This window comes from Echiichthys vipera (genome assembly GCF_963691815.1).
Source record: "Echiichthys vipera genome assembly, chromosome: 7".
Classification (NCBI taxonomy): domain Eukaryota; kingdom Metazoa; phylum Chordata; class Actinopteri; order Perciformes; family Trachinidae; genus Echiichthys; species Echiichthys vipera.
In genome coordinates this window covers 29,934,227-29,954,722 of record NC_139832.1, presented here as the reverse complement: position 1 = coordinate 29,954,722, position 20,496 = coordinate 29,934,227, and the positions used below count along the sequence as shown (strand labels likewise).

General features: G+C 41.9%; 2 protein-coding genes across 2 annotated transcripts in view; one reads left to right on the top strand and one right to left on the bottom strand.

Annotated features, from left to right (window-relative positions):
• psme3ip1 (proteasome activator subunit 3 interacting protein 1) lies at positions 1–14,381 on the top strand. The gene is made up of 8 exons (XM_083916792.1): positions 1–135; positions 3,010–3,146; positions 3,250–3,348; positions 5,413–5,535; positions 9,744–9,882; positions 11,004–11,089; positions 13,019–13,216; positions 13,939–14,381. Exons 2-8 carry the CDS (start codon positions 3,020–3,022, stop codon positions 13,941–13,943), a joined length of 777 nt encoding a protein of 258 aa, XP_083772918.1. The 5' UTR covers positions 1–135; positions 3,010–3,019; the 3' UTR covers positions 13,944–14,381.
• Positions 14,382–19,812: 5,431 nt separating this feature from the next.
• Positions 19,813–20,496, bottom strand: part of cpne2 (copine II) — a gene marked incomplete at both ends in the record, with an annotated part of 73,779 nt that continues 73,095 nt past the window's right edge. The window contains one exon of the mRNA XM_083916284.1: positions 19,813–19,920. Coding sequence (XP_083772410.1) covers positions 19,813–19,920 — 108 coding nt within the window. The remainder of the gene's footprint in view (positions 19,921–20,496) is intronic.

Genomic DNA, 20,496 nt, shown 5'->3' with positions numbered 1-20,496 from the left:
AAGACTCTCGGCCCTGCTGCAGGAGAGCAGGTCGGAACTGAAGTCGCACGTCAAAAAATCGTGACGGGGTATTTTTACCGTGACACACAACGTCATTGATTTGGAGCAGGTTCACACATCGACTAGCGTTGCCTGGTGAGTGACACAGAAATGATTCAACGTGATATGAAAGGGATATAAGCTGAATTTTAAGTGTGCTCGTCTGTGCAGCTCTTAGTCTTTACCAACATGACGCTTCGTTCTGCTGCACACGGGGATGACAGCTGATCGCGTGAACGCTAATGAAGCTAACGCTAGCACACAAGGCATCTGCACGTCCTCAGCTTTACCGCACGAGCCTCGTAAACACAACAGACGGCCGCTGGGCCTGACAGTCACACTGCTGTTTGATTGATGCATTGACGATAAATCATTGCACCGGTACTCGAGTCTGCCCTCTGAACTAAAAGGCTTACCATCAGCGGCTAATGTTGTTATCGTCGCCGCCGCCATGAGTGAGTCAACTGAGCCGAAATAACACAAAAGCTTTTATCGTGATTTAACTGGATCGCCACCTCATTGCGAATCGGCTCTAATATCCGTACGGTTTTTCATTAACGAAACGTTCTTTTAGTTGCTGTAATTTCCGGAACTTGTGATGATTAAATGTGACCACAAGGGGGAGCCAGGCCATTCCAGACTGAGCTCAGCTGAGTCCTCTTGTTTTGGCTTCACTTTTGGGAATTTTCAAATTGACATAGTAAACTATCAACATATATTGCGTTCATCTAAATTTCAATTGGTATAACATGCATGTTTGATAATTGAAACCAGTGTTTACTAGAACACATCGATGGAAGTGTGATACCTCTTTTCTTTGGTGGAGAGGGGTAAAGAGTGGGGACAGTGAGAGCAAACCGTGTGCGTGTGCGTGTGCGTGTGTGTGTGTGTGAGATGACCTGAAGACCATATGGGAGATGTAAATGTGCTGGGAATAGTAGCATGTGTGCTCTATTGTTTTTTGGTTTGTACATGTTTATGACATAAAATAAGCTATGGTAGAATTTTTTTATTTTTTATTCCAAAAACTTGAAACGGGTCAATTTGACCCGAAGAACATACAAATTTACCTTCTGTTTCATCTTTAAAAGAGCACAATCAAAATGTGACACTGAATTTGAAACAGCACATTGTAATTGCTGCATCTTTTATTGATTTACCGCATGTGCCCCTAAAACTTCTGGTTGCGCCCCTAAAATTTTCAGCTGGGGGCCGCAGTGCTCCTCATGAAAAAAGTTAGTCTGGAGCCCTGCTGGGGCCTCTATGCCATGAAGACAAATTAATATTGCATTGGTGAATATAGTAGCAGTATGCTATTGCCCTCTCCTTAGGGGATTTGCATGTTAAACCTATTGACTGCATATTCAATTCAATTTTATTTATATTGCCAAATCATAACCAAAGTTATCTCAGGACACTTTACAGAGTAGGTAAAGACCACAGTCTGTGACTTATTTATGATTTCCATATTCAACAGATGCCTCTCTGACTTGTAGTCTCTGGTGGTTATGATGAGTTAATACTCACAGGTAATGTGCAGGAGTTCAGAGCCGTGGTTTTAAAAGTACAATTTTTTTGCTCGTGGGACTAAAACTGAGTGTCAATGAAAGAAATTGATTTATTACTTTGCTGGACTACATAGAAAAATAATAAATCAATCATTGAAAATCTCTTCTATTTGCTTTGAAGATAAAACGATATAAACATTTTTAAATCACAATTATAGTGACCAAATTGATCACAGATATCAGTATTATCACGGTATTATTAAAATGTGCCGGAAATGTTGAAAAAGTTTTATACTGAAAAGCAACAAATACGATTTGGAGCACTTTTGTTTGCATACATATTAAAGTTATAACAGCCTTTCAAAGTAATTTTCTTTCTGCATGTCCTGCAGACACAGTGACTGTCTTTATCATGTTTCTCTCTGCACTCTTATCAAAAACAAAAAACGACCACACTTCAGTCTGAGGGTTCGAAAACAACCTTTTTTTTCTCCATCATTCTTAAAAAGTTTTCCGTCCACACAGCCTCGACTCAAGCAATGTCTGTGTCCACACAAAACCAGTGAAACCGGCTAAAAACGCTGTAGTACACATGCCAGGCCTGGATGTGGCGCTGTAACTGCCCCAGAAATACACCAAAAACAGAGAAGAAGAGACGGTGAGAAGCTGTGGAGAATCCAAACACCGGAGATTTTCTCTCCAAATCTGGAGACTTCCCAAATCCTCCTCCACCCTAGAGACAAATGTGTCCCTTTTTTCTGGTGTTAGTGGAGACTTTTGTGCTGTTCTGGACTCTGATGCAGAGGGTGCTGCTGGGAGCCGCTTCGCCGTCCCAAAGCACTGTCTCACTATTTTTGCGACCTTTTTTGGCAACGTTATTTATAAAAAGCTCCTAGCGACTGATTAAGGTCCTTATTCAGAGCATCAGGGAAAAGGGAGAAATCTATGGTCTCCCTTTTGGTCCCATGCATGTGGCTCAGAGTCCAGTTCAGTAAACAGTCTATGGGTCCGTCTCTCTCCTCTCACGCAGCAGCACTGTTGTTATGTGACCAGGGTTAGAGGTCTGAGGTCCGTCCACACGACAACGCCACGGGGGGGCGTTTTCAAATCTTTCCACTCTGAGTGTCAGAAGGCTGAAAAATCTCAGCAGTGGTGTAACTGCCTTCCCCCAGGTTCTTATTGAAGCAAAACAAACCCACGTGACCTGTTGATTCTGGAAAGTATTTGCAGTGATTTTGTCAGTGTGGTATTCCGATAATTCAAATTTGAAACGGTAATACTTACAGCAGTGATTTTTACCCCGGTTTATCATTGAGCCAGTAACTGTTTCATCCCTCATTGATTTCTTCACCATGAAGTCTCTTAGGGGGAACAACAGAAATGGCCCCTATCGAGTCTAGAGTAAATATAGTTTGTGGAATGATACACAATAAGTAAGGTATATCTGTGTGTTTGTGTGTAGGTCAGTTATTATGGAAGAGGGAGGGGCACCGGGCGTCGACCTCAGCAGGAAGTTTGTGTCGGAAGCTGAGCTTGATGAGAAGAGGAAGAAGAGACAGGAAGAATGGGAGAAAGTGAGGAAACCTGAGGATCCAGAGGGTAAGAAGAACCCGCACACTTACACACAGATCCAAAACGCACCAAACTTCTGGAATACATACAGCTGTGCACATATTAATATATTTGTTTGTGTATTTCTCAGAGGCCCCAGAGGAGGATTATGACCCACGCTCCCTCTTTGAACGATTGCAGGAGCAGAAAGACAAGAAACAAGAGGATTATGAGGAGCAATTTAAATTCAGTGAGTCTTGCCGTTTTCTCCTGTGAACTCCGTCTTCCTCTCACACATGTAGCACACAACAGGAGATTCTGTGTCAGATACTCTGCCTGCTTTAGACGGGGGGGCTGAGTAAGGCATGCAGGAGGCAGGACATGACGCAGGTTACACCAAGTTGACCGAGCTCGTTCATAATTTGATCACTAACCGTTCCTTGAATTTGTGTGATGATTTTGGTGTCGGCAGACAGAAGTTCCTTAATCTTATTGTCCGTCGTTACTTTAAAATATGATTTAAATATTTTAAATAAATATTGATTCAGTTTTATTTGAACTCAGAGTCACAAATGTAAAACAGTATTTGCTGTATTTTTGAAGGGAAGTTAACATTAGCCGTCATGTCAATTTTTCCCCACTTATTCTTTTCTCCTTGTTTTATTTCCACATGTGTAGCTGTTTCCTAGTGTCACCACTTGATGGCGCTGTTTTCTTCTTCATATATTGCTCATGGTTTCAGCAAGTAAGGGCGCGCTCACACTATCCTCCCGGACCGAGACCCGGACTTTAGGGTACTTGTCCCCCCTCCCTCTCCCCCCCGCGCCCCAGCCCCGTTTGTACTCACACTACCAGGGCCTCGGCCAATACTTCTTGCTGTCCATACGCCTTCAAGCCGTAACACTCACACGCATTGATCGCGTGTGTGTGGCTTTGTTTACAAATCTTTCCATAGACCTCGGAGTTTTTGTGCGTCTTGTCGACTGTTTTTGAATATTTTCATCCGACCAAATCTGCAGTAAACACTCCACCTCCGCATCACACCAACGTGAACCTTTCACCACCATTGTTGTTGTTGTTAAATGTCCGCGCATGGTCCGTCCTTCTATTTACATGTCCGAACAGGCGGACATAACGCTACTGCCGTAGGGCTCGTGCGCGTGCACGTGCGCACGCTCGTGCTCGTACATGTGCAAACGGCTCCGCTAAAGCCCACCTCTTTCAAGCGGGCCGTGGCGGCCCAGCTGGCCCCAGTTGAGCGCGGAGCGGGTGCGCTCACACTACTTAAAGGTACTAGACTTTAGCTGAAAAACCGGTTTTGGCCGCGGCCAAAAGGATAATGTGAGCACGCCCTAAGACTCTCGGCCCTGCTGCAGGAATGCAGGTTGCAAAGGAAGTCGCACGTCAAAAATCGTGAAGGAGTATTTTTTTGAGCATTTGTACATTTGGATGGATCAGATGTCAGATTTGCAGCCTTATCCTGTCATGTACATTATTTTACAGCTGCTGCCCCCGCGACCCGACCCCGTATAAGCGGTTGAAGATGAGATGAGTAAAGAATTGGGAAAGAACTCATACTCGTTCAATTCAAACATTCATAGTAAAATTTTGCACATGGCACAATAGCAATTTTTTAAGTATGTTTAAAACAATTTGACAGTGTCAAATCAACATTAAATCTGTGAAGAGTGAACACACCTTACTGTCCTTAACCATGAAGGTCTGTTTCTTTCGGCGGGTTTCAACTAGCCCTATAGAGTGGCCGCTCAGAAAGTTTCAGGGTATGCCCTTTCAAATGGCCTTGTTTCCTTTACAAAAAAAGGCCTCCGGAGGTGACGTATCACTGAATGGGTTTCGATCGCCTGTGATCAGCTGATCAGTGATACAGTGGCGTGTTGTTCCTCAAGAGAAATACAGAATAGTTGTAGTTGGATTTAAGGTGGCCCGTATGATTCACAAAGTCAACTTATGTACAAGCACCATGGAAGAAAACACTCCATCTTAAAGATTCGAGGCGTGTAAAAGTGTTTGTTGACAGACAGGCTTGCACCGTGCTTGCAGTAGTAGGGCCATTTTCTACTAGGTCAAACAGCCTCCTGAGCGACTCACATGCAAATTAGGGGCGTTTTTGGCGAGATAGAACCCGCCTCATTCAGGGTAGTCGACCATAGTGGAAACGCACCTTTTCTCTCACTTCATTTTACATGCAGGTTGTTGTGTGTGGATTAAACACAGACTCCTGTGGTTTGTTTTCTGAAAAATGCATTCACTCTACTGTCATGTGTTGAGAGCATGTTTGTTTCCATGGTGACAGGGAACATGGTGAGGGGATTGGATGAGGAGGAGACCAGCTTCCTGGACGAGGTCTCCCGGCAACAGTGTTTGGTGGAGAAGCAACGCAGGGATGAGGAGAAACAGGAACTGTTGGAATACAGAATATCCTTTTATCACATGTTGGTGTACACTAAAAAAAAAGTTCACTCTGTGTTTATTTGCCTAAATATACAAATCTGTTTTTCCCCATTTTAGTGAGCGAAAATAACAGATTTGGCTGGTTTGAAATAAGCACTGAATAGTTGTTGAAGTCACAGGAGTCGCAGTTTTTTTTAGAAATTGCACTTTGTGCATGTAGTTTATGAAATGAGGATTGGATGAGACTAGCAGCAATGTGCTGCACTGAGATGCTGACGTTTAATCACAATCTGTCTGAATTTTCTGAATGTTTGCGTTTTATCATCTCGAGTATCAAATCAAACTAAAATTTAAAGGTTGAATATCTAGAATCTAGAATTATTAAAAGCTCAAGGTTTTGAGGGTTACAGAATGAAAGTATTGCTTTTCCATTAAAAAATATATTTAGTCTGAATTAATATTTTAAAACATTTTTGAAGGGTTTGACAATGACTTTCTGTCCTGTTCTGATTCCATGGTAGCAGCCAATAGCATTGGGCGTTGCTGGTTGCCAGGGTTGTCTGTTGTTGCTACAGAAACAAGTATCCTTTTGAGTTGAGAGCTAGCTAATGGATTACACAGCACTGAAAGAAAGACTTCCAGTTGAAGACTGGCTAATGTTAAATACTGTTGTAAATGAATAGATTAGTCTAAATGAGTGGTTCCCCTGTTTGATTCATCACTGACATGGAGCAGGCTGATCACTGACACACTCTGCAACAAACCTGGCAACCCGACTGCTGGAGTTATTTTTTGTTGTTGCGACTATGATCTTGAGACACTAGATGGAGGTGTTCTGCTCATTCTCTACAATCAACCTTAAAACACAAACTACCTCTACAGCAAGGAAGTCAAAGAGTTCATTTCTAAAGAAGATGCATTCCTTCAACTATATCCCTTAAATATGTTTACTTTGCCAGGTGCTGAGTTTTTTGGTGAAAAAAAAGGTGTTCAAGGATAATCTAATTGGATTTTGGAGGTCAAAGGTCAAGGTCACACTCCTTTATTTTTAGTCCAAACCGCCTTTGGACTAAAAGGCCCATAAATATGCTAGCAACAGTAGGAGACCCGTTGCAAAGCAATAAACAATATGCTGGCGTCAGGAAAAAACATTAGCAGACCCTCACTGCCCTGTGGAGTACAGTGGATAAGTTTTCCTGGCTGACTATAGTCGTAAAAAACACACTTTCCATCCCATACACTATTTTGAAACAGAAACTCTGATGATGCTGACGAAGTAGTCGTTTTATATGAACTTTTTTCACTGCCTGTCACTGTCAGACAAGTTACTTTTTCTGCCACTAAGAAAATGTACCTGCCACGTATGAATTATATCCACCAAATTATGGAATAAAAGAACGTTTAGACATCTTTTAATGTAAAGAATTATGTTATTCAACACGTTAGGGGACAAAACTGAAGTTAATATTTAGTGAAGTTTCGGTAACTAGTAAGCGCGTATATGTGTGTGTGTATATTTTTATTGATTGGTTAGAATGTGGTGAGCTTTGATTGTCAATCAAAATGAAAACAGTTCTGTAGCCAAAAGGTTGCTTTTATATAGTTTTTTTCTTTCTAAATGTATGCTCCACTAACAACAATTTACACCCATTTGGCGGGTGACGGATGCTAGTATTATTAGTGTTTATATTGTGTTACAGTACCTTCTGTATTCTTTCCTGTTTGCTTCAGTTGGCCAGTTCACGCATCTCTGCTTCATTTCTGTGAAAATGTGACATTGTTTGCGTCAGGCTACTGTACATGTGAGGGTGGGAGAAATCAGCTGTGAGGATGTAGTAACTACTTCCTGCTGATAGAAGTCCTAGATTATCATATCACTTGGAATATGTCAATGGTCCTCATACAGTGAGATATGTTTACAGCTGCCAGTTTCCAATTGTGGGAATCTTAGACCAGGATAGCAAGTTTGGGCCTTTCTACAACATATGTTGTGGGAGGCTGTGGCTGCGCATGAGTGTGTGAATGGGGTTTGAATGGTTACATTATTAGATGATGGGCAGGTAGCTTCTGCTATCCGTCAATGAATGTCTGTGTGACTGGGTGAATGTGACAAATAGTGTAAAAGCACATTGAGGGGTCAGAAGACTAGAAAGGCGCTATAGAAGTCCACTTAGCATTTTCCAACTGTATCAAAGAGCAGATAAAATTATGCACTGAACTACAGTTGTCTTTGATGTGCTCTGTAGATGACCTGTCTCAGTTTAAAAACATGTAATCTAAGAACACTTATTAATTAGTATTAAGATGAGAATAAAGGAAAAGCAGATTGTTTGTTTGTTTTTGTATTAGTTACGTAAGTGCCTAAGCTAAGTTACCATTGCCAAGCAGAAAACAGTAATTACTTTTAATGAAAATGAAATCATCAAAAGCAAGCAACTCTGTTACTGTATACCCGGCTAATCTGTATAATGGTACATTCTAAATAAACAAAACCATGAGTTGATGAATATCTGTCAGATAACTGATGAATCCATGTGTCATTTTAGCATTTATATCAGAGGTGCATCATGCACCTGTGGGAATCAGTGTGAATGTTTGTTTAATGCATTGGTGAGAAAATGCATGATGAGAGCCAGGTGTCCTGCACACCGCTCTTAAACTAAGTGTCCATAGTGAGGAGTGTGATTGGAGCGCTCTAGCAGAGAAATAGTTCTCTCCATAAAGCACTGCATATTGTGTTTCTCACTAAGTGTTTCTATGCTTCCCTAAGCTAAGCAGTGAAGCTGGTTTCAGGTAATTTTGTGCACTTCATGCTGTTTTCAGCAGTTGAAGGACATCCATGCTGTGAATATTGAAGTCTCTTGGTGCATAAATGATAAGCAGCTTTATGTGTGTTGGCAGAGGTAAGCACAGCTCCACCATAGTCGAGCTCCTGCTGTAACGGCGTTGTGCATAAATACACGTACACACACACAGACACTCTACATGTGCCCATGCTCATGTGTGATACTAGCTCTATGCTGTACATAAATGGGTCTGTCTATAACTTTGTCCTTCAGCTTTATCTAAAGAACTAACTGTTGTCACGAGCAAGGGGTTTAAAGCTATGGTTCTTATCTAACCTGGAGTGGGCTGTCTGAGGGCAGATTTTGTCACCGCAATAGCGATGCAGTCATAAAACCTTACAAGTCAGATCAATTAGATCAAAATGAAGGCCGAGTTAGAAAATAATTTGTATTAATACACCAATATATCGACCTTGCTGATTCATCAATCTAGCTCTACTAGCTAACTATGTAGGAAGATGGCATTTCCATTCAGAAGTCTGCCTACCAACCTCTGATTGGCTGACTGTTTCTGGAGAAAGCAGTTATAAGTGGGTGCAGTCGCTGAACAAATCTTAGATGTGGGTAGCAGGTCAGAGGTCTGAAACCAGCCTATTTTGCTTGCCAAATCCCATCTGCATTAAAAGCGCTGCATTCCATAACCTCAAATTTGAGCCCATGAAAGAAGCATTAAAATATTGAATTTATGCATGTATTGAGTAGAGACCCATGCCTCCATAGGCACCGTGCCTTACATATGTCCAGTAGGTTTACTCGTTGGTTGTTGCTCTCTGTGCTTTTCATCTGTTCCTTCCCGTCACTCTCTCTTTGTCTTTGTGGACATACAGGTTTCTGACAGACAGGTTTGTCTGCAGATGAAGAAAGAATGGGTTGTCGTGGAAACTGTATCATAGGCTGGTAACTACGGTGACCATTTAAAGCAGTTGCTGTGAACAGGCACTCTCATGTGCAGTGAAAACTCATGACTGCTTATCTCACATATACTGTACCTAATGCCCCAATTTGTGCCTGCTGTTTTCATCCATCTGCCCCATTTGTCTTACACTTTGTGTGCTACGTCTTTGTGTGTTTCCTCTGTCTCTGCAGCTCAACCTGGTTTCATGTCCCCTGAGCTCTGTCCATTTTTCCTGGGCTTCTTTTAGGCTTTGTATCTGTGTCACATCTCTCTGCCATTCTGCATGAGTTCTGTTTTTTTTTTTTAGCTCACTTTTTCCAGCACACTGATGGAGAGATGTAATGGCTCCCCCTGAAGGGAGAACAGAACGCAACTTGTTGAATGAACTGCTGCTGAATAGGCTATGTGATTATACCTGCCCCTGAGCCCTACTCTTTTCTCCTTTTCCAAGGCTCATTTATGGTTTATTCACCTTAACTCTGTACTGTCACAGCGCTCTAGTGAAGCACGTATCCTCCGAAAGCCGCAAAGAGCCTGAAAAGAAGGTGGCACCTAAACAGTCGGGGGCAGAGCAAAGGACCAGCCACCTGTCTCAGGCCCATTTATTGGCTGGAGCCGTCAAGAGACGCAGGTAGACACAGACACACATCCTTTAAACATGCCTTAGCTGATTTAGTTTTGGCGGGGGCGGTTGCAGAACATACTGTAAAAGCACACTATCCTTCTTAAGTTCATATGGAACAGAGCAGAATTCTTATTCTGAGTGATAAAAATGTAAACGTACTTAAGTATTCCTGTGGCTTCCACCAAATCTTAATTATCTACTTAACCCGTAAATAGAAGGATCCTAATCTTAAATCAGCCTATCATACATGTATAAACAATACAGGTCCACCTGCTGAAAGCTTGAGGAACAGCTTAGTAAGTTAACCATGAGCTTCCAGCTTTTTTTCACAATACTGTTTATCGGGGCTGCACGCTATGAGGAAGATTATTCTACTGATGTTTCAATTGGCATATGATCGATTTCCCATTATTGTTCTCATTGTCATTGAAAAATATATTGAAATGATCATGGTGTCATTTTTGCAAGGATCTGATCCAAACAAAGTCTGTTTACTGTGTTAAAGGTGTACTTTATCACAGAGTGAGTTAAAATCAATGGTGATTGATCATATGACCCACTAATGAAAGCACTTGTTGCCTTATTTACTGAGTATTCTAATATCTGTGCCTGTGGAGACATTCCCTCGCTAGATGTAAATAAGCGGCCATGATAGTGACTCTGCTGACAGCGGTTGACCCAGATCGTCACCAAACAGTTATGGTGTGTGTGTAACATGTTGGGTACGGACTGGAAGTAGAGAAGTGAATGTGTTTCAATAAAGTTTACAAAAGAGCAAAAAACGAAATACCACGATCTTGACAAGATGGAGGCTCTGAAAGAACAGGCTCGCCTGCAGTTACGTCTTACTACCAAAGAGGCTGCTAGAAACAACATATCTTGAGTCTTACAAGAGTACAACTTTAAGGCTGAACCTCCCAGTTAAGTTGTACATGACAAAAATGCGAAAACAATGAGCTGAAAGATGCTTAAACGCTCCAGAGAACTGAGTGCAACTGCAGAATCTGTGGGTTGTCCCTGTGAATGTCCCCAATCACATGGCACTCAATCATTTGACCCGTTGTTGGCATGGAAATCCTGATTAGAGCAGCTTTAAATGTTCAAAATCTCTTTGTTCTCTTACCCAGTTCCTCCCAGTCGTCAGACAGCAGTAAGAAACAGAAGGTGGATATCACGACAGCAGCAAAAACAGGAAATGGAGAGAGACACACAGGTGGGCTACAGCCTATAAGGTGGAATGTCTGAAGTGGACAGAAATTGGATTGTGCACCTCTTTGACAATTTCTGAATTGCTAAATGATAGGACAGACCAGACCACCATTCATCCTCATGTACTCTGCCCGCGCTGCCAAAAGCCCACACGTTAAAATGCTCAAAACAGCATTGGCAACAACCGCATATTGAGGTCATTTGGCTAGCTCACCAATTCACTTTGAAAGAACAACCAATGGAGAAGCTCCAACTCGACGGACAAATGGACATCATCACTCACTTTGACCCAGTGGTGTAACACTCACTCATTCGCATCTTAAGGGCTGTTCAGCCAGAAAACCGATGAGCAAACATTTGCCTATTTACGCAGATCATGTAGACGTGGCACAACATTAGCTTTCATTTGTCCAATATTCACTCTCTTTCTAGTGCATTCTACCAACTCCAGGGAAATATCTGGCTCTTCAGATGCTAAATGCCTGCTAGTTCACCAGCTTTGTCTGACAGCAGTTTGGTGCTGAGTAGGGAGTGCACAGTGGGGTTATCAAATCTAAATAGAGCAGCCTGCTGCTGCGGCTGTTGAAGCTAGGCTGATAACAGTGCGAGTGAATAAAAACAGTCACAAATCCACAATTGTGAGATGAAAAATCATAAAATGGTCCACAGAGCTGAGGGGAACTGCACGAAAATGTCACTGAGTGTTACTTTTTGGCATTGATAATATAATAAATAGATTGATCAGTGCAGGTTTAGAGTAACAGATCTAGTTTCTGTATGACTAATTAGACTTTCGAGGTCAGTGGAATGGCTCATGAACAGCTGATATCTCTCCTTTAAACTAATTAGTTCCACTAATCTTATATCCTAGGTCTCAGCTGTCTTACCAGATGATTTTGAGAAACCTGGTTATATAGACGATTTGTCTTGTTAAACCATGTATACCAAATTTTTCATTTTTTTGGTCCTTCATACCTGCAAACTTGTCGCTTTTCTGCTACAATTGGGTCATTCACGTGAATCGCATGGAACCGGAGAGTTTTTTGGGAGGATAGAGGCCAAGGCTATGGAAAGAGGCAAGGACACCAATAAAAGATGGCGGTGTTTTGGGTATATGGCACATAAGCAGTGGAACTGTTCTCTTTCTATGGTAGTGCAGATCAGATTTTACTGCGCATGTGTCATACCCCCAAAGCTACCGGTAACTTAGCCTCTTTCTACTCGTCTTCAGAGTCTTGAAGCACACACAGGGCTCTAGACTGTGACCAGATGTCTCTCCGTATCAATATGTAAGTGGATAACAGTGACAGATAATACAGGAACAATATGTACGCACAGTAAGAAGATAGTGCCGTCAGCACCGTAACACAAACACGTAGGCTCCCGCAGCTTCTTTAACATCAGGCTACAAGTTATTGTCACATTGTTGGCACCTGACGGACCCGAAGCCTCCGCATATATAACGGGCTAGACGGTCTCTGAAGTCTGTTGGCAGCTCCCGAGCTTTACCTCCATGAGTACCGTAGGCTACACCGCGGCTAACACAAGTACTATTCAAAGACACCTGCAGCACCACCACAGCTCTCTGCTAAAATCAACTCCCTGTAAAGAAAATACTTTTTACTATTTTAAAATCTCATCTTGTCCCGTGAACTGAGGGTCCCGTCACACCCCTAATTATACACACACACACACACACACACACACACACACACACACACACACACACACACACACACACACACACACACACACACACACACACACACACACACACACACACACACACACACACACACACACACACACACACACACACACACACACACACACACACACACACACACACACACACACCATGATATAACCCCCTACCCTCCACATGTTCATCTCTGTTCAAGCTCTGAATCTGACAGTATGTTGTGCTGTTCAGAACAGGAGGAGGGAGCAGGAGGAGGAGCAGGGGGAGCTGAAGATCAGCAAACAGTCCCGGCGAAGACCCCCTCGGCTCCCCTGAGCTCCAATCAAGGCGTATTACACCTGCCATCAGCAGCTGTGTGCGTCGGCGTTTTACCAGGACTCTGGGTTTATTCCGGGAGCAGCGACTCTGACAGCAGCTCGGACAGCGAAGGTAGCGTGGACGCAATCATGTTACCGCACCCTCGGCACAGCAGGGCCTACAGATAGACATACACCAGCACACACACACACACGTGCAGTAAGTTTGCATGCCTTCAGAAAGGCTAGCAAACAGTCAGAAAAGGTATCCTCGCAGGATAAAGACAAAGATATAAAGGCCAGGTACACACACACACACACACACACACACACACACACACACACACACACACACACACACACACACACACACACACACACACACACACACACACACACACACACACACACACACACACACACACACACACACACACACACACACACACACACACACACACACACACACACACACACACACACACACACACACTTTGATTACACATTCTCTACCTTTCCTCTTGGTGGTTTCATTCAACAGTGTATCTGCAGGCCAGGCAAGTTCATTTCAGGGTTAAACTCCTATACTAGCAACACACACACCTAACAAACATGTTCAGTATTCCTGTTGTTTTCACAGCTGTGAGTTGAACTGTTGCTCTTTGTCATCAGACAAAGTTCAGCTGACTGATATAATATAATATATAATCCTAATAAACGGTAACATTTGGACCGACTTAAACTCTAGTCTGAACTAAATCTGTGCATCTATTTGTGTTTTTTTCTTTTTTTTGCTATTGTGGCACTCAAAAATGATCCCTCCACCCTTCCTTCCCTCAATCACATCTCACGCAGTTTAAGCCGAGCAACCAATCCTGCAGGGCCTACCCCGACGACATCCTGCCCCCCCTTCCCCCACACCCATTCCTACTCCCAACCCAAGTCACAGTGAATGCAAGCTGTGCTGTTGGCTGAGGGAACAGTGATTGACAGCTGTGGAGCAAGGAGGAGACTGCTTTAGACTGTGTCAAGTGACTCTCACTTCTAGCTATCGGCAGCAGAGGAGAGGTGCCAGGGCAGGACACACTTCGCTCTCTGTCTGGGTTAAATGCAAATGCAATGTCTGAATGGTTTGAAGATAATGTTTTTATTTGTGTTATGTGATGTGTTTTCTCAACACTAGTTTGTTTTAAAGTGGCATTGCGCTGGAAAGATGCTTCACTGTTTGCTGCTGTCTCAGGTGTTGGTGCTTTGTTTTGTTGGTCTGATCAAAGAGAAATAAAGAGCTTCCCCTTGTACTTTGTGTTTTGTGTGTTTTCAGAAATCCTTTACCCCATCCTTCAGCTTTAAAATACTGTAATAGTGTATACAATGGATTCAAAAGTTTTTAGTAGCCTATAAAGCACAGTGGTGCAGCATGCATGTGGCTGAGCTTGAAGTGTAATTCTGGTGCAAAATGATCCCATGTTTTTTTTTTAACTTGGCATAAATCCAATAAGCCATCGAGACAATTTTTTTCATGTATGAGCTATTAAGGGAGAAATCCAGTAGAGTTGCTAACAGCCGGAAGTGACTGCACGGATTAGCTTGGGGCATTAGGGTGAAGGCATTAAAAGGGCTTTTTTAACCACTAATACTGCTGAAAATAACAGCAAACCTCTGCAGCAGCATAAGTTCTCTAACCTGACTCCTCTATCCATCCGGAAACTCTGGTTTGGAGATCTTTTGGGAAGGGGTGAAAATCCTGGTTTCTGATTGTATAAACCATCTGTCTATCACCAACATACGGGCGCAATCAACCAATCAGATCAATGAAGCGTATGACGTACACTGACTTAACAGCATTGAGGCAAAGCTCAGAAAGTGAACAACATGTGGGTAAAATATATTTTGCGTTTGTTTTCTTATTTGATGTCTGTAAGTGCCGAAAAAGACCATGGAATGATTTTGCACCAGAATAACAGTTTAAGTTTTTAAGTGCTACTTTAATGCAGACATTAGTGCGCATACGTGAAAGTTGCATGCTGCCTTTTACTGCTCAAGCCTTTGAGTTCGCTTTTTTAAACTTTATTAACTTAAATAATTTCCCCCAGGGATTATTAAAGTATTTCTGATTCTGAATACAGTGCTCCACTGATTTAGCACACCTGTAACCAGGCGCATCCGCGGTTGTAGCCCAGAAGCCCTTTTCAGACGAGGGTTCGGGGTCTCTCCCCCAAGAAATTTTTTAAATTGTACACATGAACATGCAATTGTAACGTAATTTGGGAATTAAAGGAAAGACCTGGTCAAGTGTGACTCCTGTGGGGGCAGGTCTACTGAGGAGGTTAATGTTTAGGTCAGCACAGACCCCAGCAGCAGAATGAGACATGAGAACAGCCTACAGCCTCAGAAACACTGACATGCACCAACCTGATGTCAAGTGGACCGGGCTGAATCCACTGCAGGTCTGAAACTGTGCAAACTAGAAGACCGGTGTATGGGTTTAACCAGTGACCTGTTAACTGGACACTTTCAGCTGAAAGAGTCTGCGGTTGCCATAGTGACAGCAGATGCGTAGCTGTCCTTGCCTCTGTTTCCTTTTCATGACACTTTTAAACATAACCTCACCTCCCTGATCAGTCTTTATAGTTCTGTTTGAGTAAATGTGTCAGTAGAGTTTATATGTTGATTGTTGTTACAGTAAACAGGAAGAGAGAGAGTCCTACTTATATCTATGTCTAATTAATTTTCTAAATTAATGATGATGATTAATTTGTCTTTTAAACCTGCCTGTGTAAACATGTGTGTGTATAATTTTATTCTTAAAGCATAATAATGTGTATTTTTTTTTAGCTTTTAATGAAGATTCTACTGTACATATTCAACCTTTAAGACCTTGAGGTTGTTGGGGGTTTACAGATCTGGGAAGTGGTTCAGAGCCAGACCAACATGGGCCCTAAAATGATGAAATGTGTAAAATTGGATTAGATCTAGACTAATTTTGGTAATTGGATCGTGGGATGTGTTCAGTTCTCATTAAAACCTTGGCAGGATGATTTTGCATCTGAAGCTGAACACAGCTGGTTGATATGATGAAATCAAAATGTACTGAAGTGTCAGTGTCATTAAACAACAACGTTTGTAATCCTCTTTCGTAGACAACATGTCTGTAGGAGTGTGTTGCTCAAGGTTAGAGAGTGGCTCAAAGCCTGTTTAAACAGAGCGATGATATGACTGGAAGATAATGTGAGCTTGTGTTCATGGCCAGTAACAAGCATTGAAGCTTCACTATCACTGGTGTGGCTGTGAAAGGAGTTGCTATGACAACAAATAATGTAACCAGCATACACAAACAAAATATAACTTCAAAATTTGAGTCGTGACAAATGCGAGCAGATGAAAATCTGTCGCCAGCGAGCACATTTTTTCAATCTGGCGATTATCACAGTATGTTCAAGGTGGTTTGTGCTGAAGCACTAAGAAATCCACACACTGAAAAAGGCTGAAGAATGGAAGAAGGATGAGGACGAAATCTGGTGTTCAGGATTTTTTTTTATCTCTGTAACCTTTTCTTTGACATCACATGTTGTGTAAGCTGAGTTCACTGTGTTTAACTGGAAGCAGTGGATTGCAATTTAAGTTAGACAGATATGATGCTCATGTCACCACCCAGCCTTCTGTTTCTGACTCGACTCTTAAAGTGAAATTCCGGCGTAAAATGATATTCCGGCGTAAAATCATCCCAGGGTCTTTTTCGGCTTATAGCACCGGCAGCTGTTAGCAAACACAAATTAGCTCGGGGCAGCACGGTAAAGGCATAAAAATGTCTTTTTTTTAACCACTAATAGTGCTGAAAATAACAGTAAACCTCTGCAGCAGCATGTGAAGAGTCCCTTCACAGAAACAATGTAGTTAGTGAACCCAGAGTTTATTAAAGAGTGTTTTAAAGACTTACCTACTGGCCCCTGTACCAGCTCCTCTCATAGTAAAGTCCATTCAAGTGGATTACCAAAGTCAATCCCAAAGGAAGGAGCCCATTGGTGCTTTGTTTTCTGTGTAGGGACTCTTCTCATGCTGCTGCAGAGGTTTGCTGTTATTTTCAGCACTATTAGTGGTTAAAAAAGACGTTTGAATGCACTCACCATGCTGCCCCGAGCTAATCACTGTTAGCTACTGCCGGCTGTTTCCAGAATTTCTCAATTATTTGATGACCGAATTTGTCAAAAAAGACCCTGGGACGATTTAAGTGAAACTGGTTAAAATGGGTTTGTGTGTGACTCAAATTTAAAGCAGAAATATTTTCGCGTTATTCATAGTTCCATTATTGATTTAGAGTAATAAATGAATGCCAAATAAACAACTGTGAATATTATAATATGCAATAATATCAATAAATAATTATACATTTTATGTCTCTTTGTAGTCATTTTGCATCTCCTTGCAGCCATTTTTCATCCGGTCCTCACTATCACATCTCTACAGTTAGACGTAAAATAACCCTCATCCCACAAGGGTGTGAACGGTCGTCGTGTGGCAAGACCCCTCACACACCCACTCCCATGTACATAATACAGTAAATTACTCTTTAGAGATACTAGTGATAATAATTGAACAGGACCAGATTTCGAAGATACCAGACTCGAACAAGAGGTTGAAAAGGCATTTTTGAATAGAGAGATAAAGATCTGCTGACCAATACTTATTTTGTATTTTTATAGATTATTTTGTTGGCAGTTTTTCAAGCCTTTTATATTGGACAGACAGGAAAAGGGGAGCGAGAGAGAGGGGGAGACATGCAGCAAAGGGCCGCAGGTCAGATTTGAACCGTGGCAGCTGCCTTGAGGACCTTCAGTCTCTTTACATGGGGCGATTGCTCTAACCACTGCCCCTTCTCACCCATATTCATTTTGACAAAACACTTTTTCGAAAACCCATTTTTTGCGCTACTACAGTTGTGTGGTTTCGCATTTCATGAGAATATATTTCTTAAATAGGGTTCTCTCAAAGACCGCCCCCCCCCCGTGTCGTATCGATCTCGCCCTTTTCACCTCCAACCCGTTTTCATGCCTGTGTATTAGCAACCAACCAAAATATGCACATTAAATGTTAAAAACTGTATGACTAAACTTAAAAATACCTGGTACGGCGATCTACTTCCCACACTGACTGCCCCAGCAAAACAATGTAAATCTAGCAACAAAAAAGCCTGCCTAGGTGCTGCAGACCTGCATTGTGGTTGGCTTTGGCACTGACTGTATAATTACCCTTTGTGGTCTGAGTTATCAGTTATAACACCATCGGCCATGTTTACCTGTGTGAGCCTCTAATCAAAGACACATTATTCTAAGGTATTCTAATTCTGTTTGTGGTGTGCTGCTCTTATATGCAGAGACACAGGACTTGTGACATTTCCTTCAGTTTATTAACCTGAGTGTGGACAGAGACACAACTTTATAAAATGAATAGAACACATTTGGTACAAAGATACACCGCAAAACACAAAGTAGTAGAGTTAGTACATGATTCAGCACTGCATAAAAAGTACAATAAAAACATGTCAGAACATGAACAGCGCCATGTAAATATACATTCGATATATATGCATATCAGAGATTCCTCACTGCTTCCAATCATTAAAACTCTAACAGCCATCTCCACACGTCTGTCTTTGCCATGTAACACTTCCTTCCCTTTCAGAATTTCATTACAATATTTACAAAATCTGATACATAATTTAAGAAAACAGAACAGGAACAAACATGCGTTTGTGATCATCAGCATCAGTTCGTAAACAGTAAGTAGATATTGGCGACATGCAGGATGAACTAAAGTCATAATACAAGGACTTTGCAAAATGGCCCTATATTGAACAGCTTAATGGAGTTCAAACTGTATCTTTCCTGTGCTAATGCTACAGCTGCCACTACGGCTGCACCCTCCTCTGATTCTGTCCACTGGAATCACATAAGCCTAGTGGAGCATTCAAAGCCACCTCTCAGATGACTGCTGATCAAAACATCAAAATAAAGCTCCTCCCCTGACCACGGAGCAGGGGTGAAGAAATAGTGCCCTGTTCATGCTGAGTCTGTGAATCCACCACACGTGAGCACAGTAGGGAACGGCCTTCATCTGATCTGCTAAACATCATACGACCACGCGAGGGAATTCGACCACTGATCAATTTCAGCTTAGACTTTACATCAAGTTGTTGCATGTATCACATGGCATCAATCACAACCAATCACAAGACACACACATGCAAAAAGCAAAAAAAAACCTACATCCTGATAAATCAAGATATTTTCCATTTCTTAAAAAAAAAAAGGCCAGTGTTCTACCTGCATATCCATATATATATGTATATAAATATATATATAGGTATATATATATATATATATACATATATATATATATATATATATACATATATATATATATATAAATATAAATCATTTTGAGACACCTGCAATTTACACATTATTATCATGGTCCCATGTGCTGGAAAGCTTTAAGAAACAGAGAAATAACTTGTGGAGGATTCACACTGGATACTGACCAAACATTATTTAACCAGTAACAACTTTGCAACTAAAACGCCAGGGATGTCTTCAGTGTTTGCTTTTTTTTTTGTGTCCACAACTCATTTTTGTTCACAGCTGATATACACACTTTCATGTTTGCCGTTAACAAGAAGAGAGGATTTGTCGAGCTATTGTACAGCAGGTGGGCTCTCGTCTTTGTGGCGTCTCACTTCGGTGCCGTGTTGGCAGGCGGTAGATTCCTCTGTTTAAAGTACTGGGTGACCTGCTGAGGCAGCTCAGCCAGGACCGACTTGGCGAGGGTCTCCTTGGGTGCCTGAGGAAGAAAAAGAGCAAAGAGCACATTCATTTCTACAAAAGCAAAACCACAGAGCAACATGAAGGCTGAAAAAGGTTAGAATACTGGCTAATGTGGTCTATTTAGCTTCTGCTTTAAGTGACTTTCCCAAACTAGCTCTATTATTTTTAAGTGCAATGCAACACGGTTGTGTGTTGTCTGATTCAGGTTCCTCATATCCAGTGAAAGGAACATATAAAGATTGTTTCCACCAAGTTGCACAGAGTTTTAGGTCTCAGTCAGGGCGGAGCATGAACATTATGACTGAGGAGTCAGGAAGTCAGGAGAACAGAATCAGCAAACTGTTTTGAATCATATTTAAATTCATTCATTCATTCATACTAAAAGTTATTTTATCTATCCCACCTGGTTGTGATTTGTCCTTATTGTCCAATATTTAAAACAGGTTAAGTCTGTGATCAGTTCAGTGTCTGTAGTGCTGGTAGAGGCAGATAAATTATAGTCTGATAGCACCTGGCAGGAATGACTTCCTGTATCGCTCCTTCGTACAGCGGGGTAGGATTAGTCTGTTGCTGAAGGTGCTCTTTAGCTTAA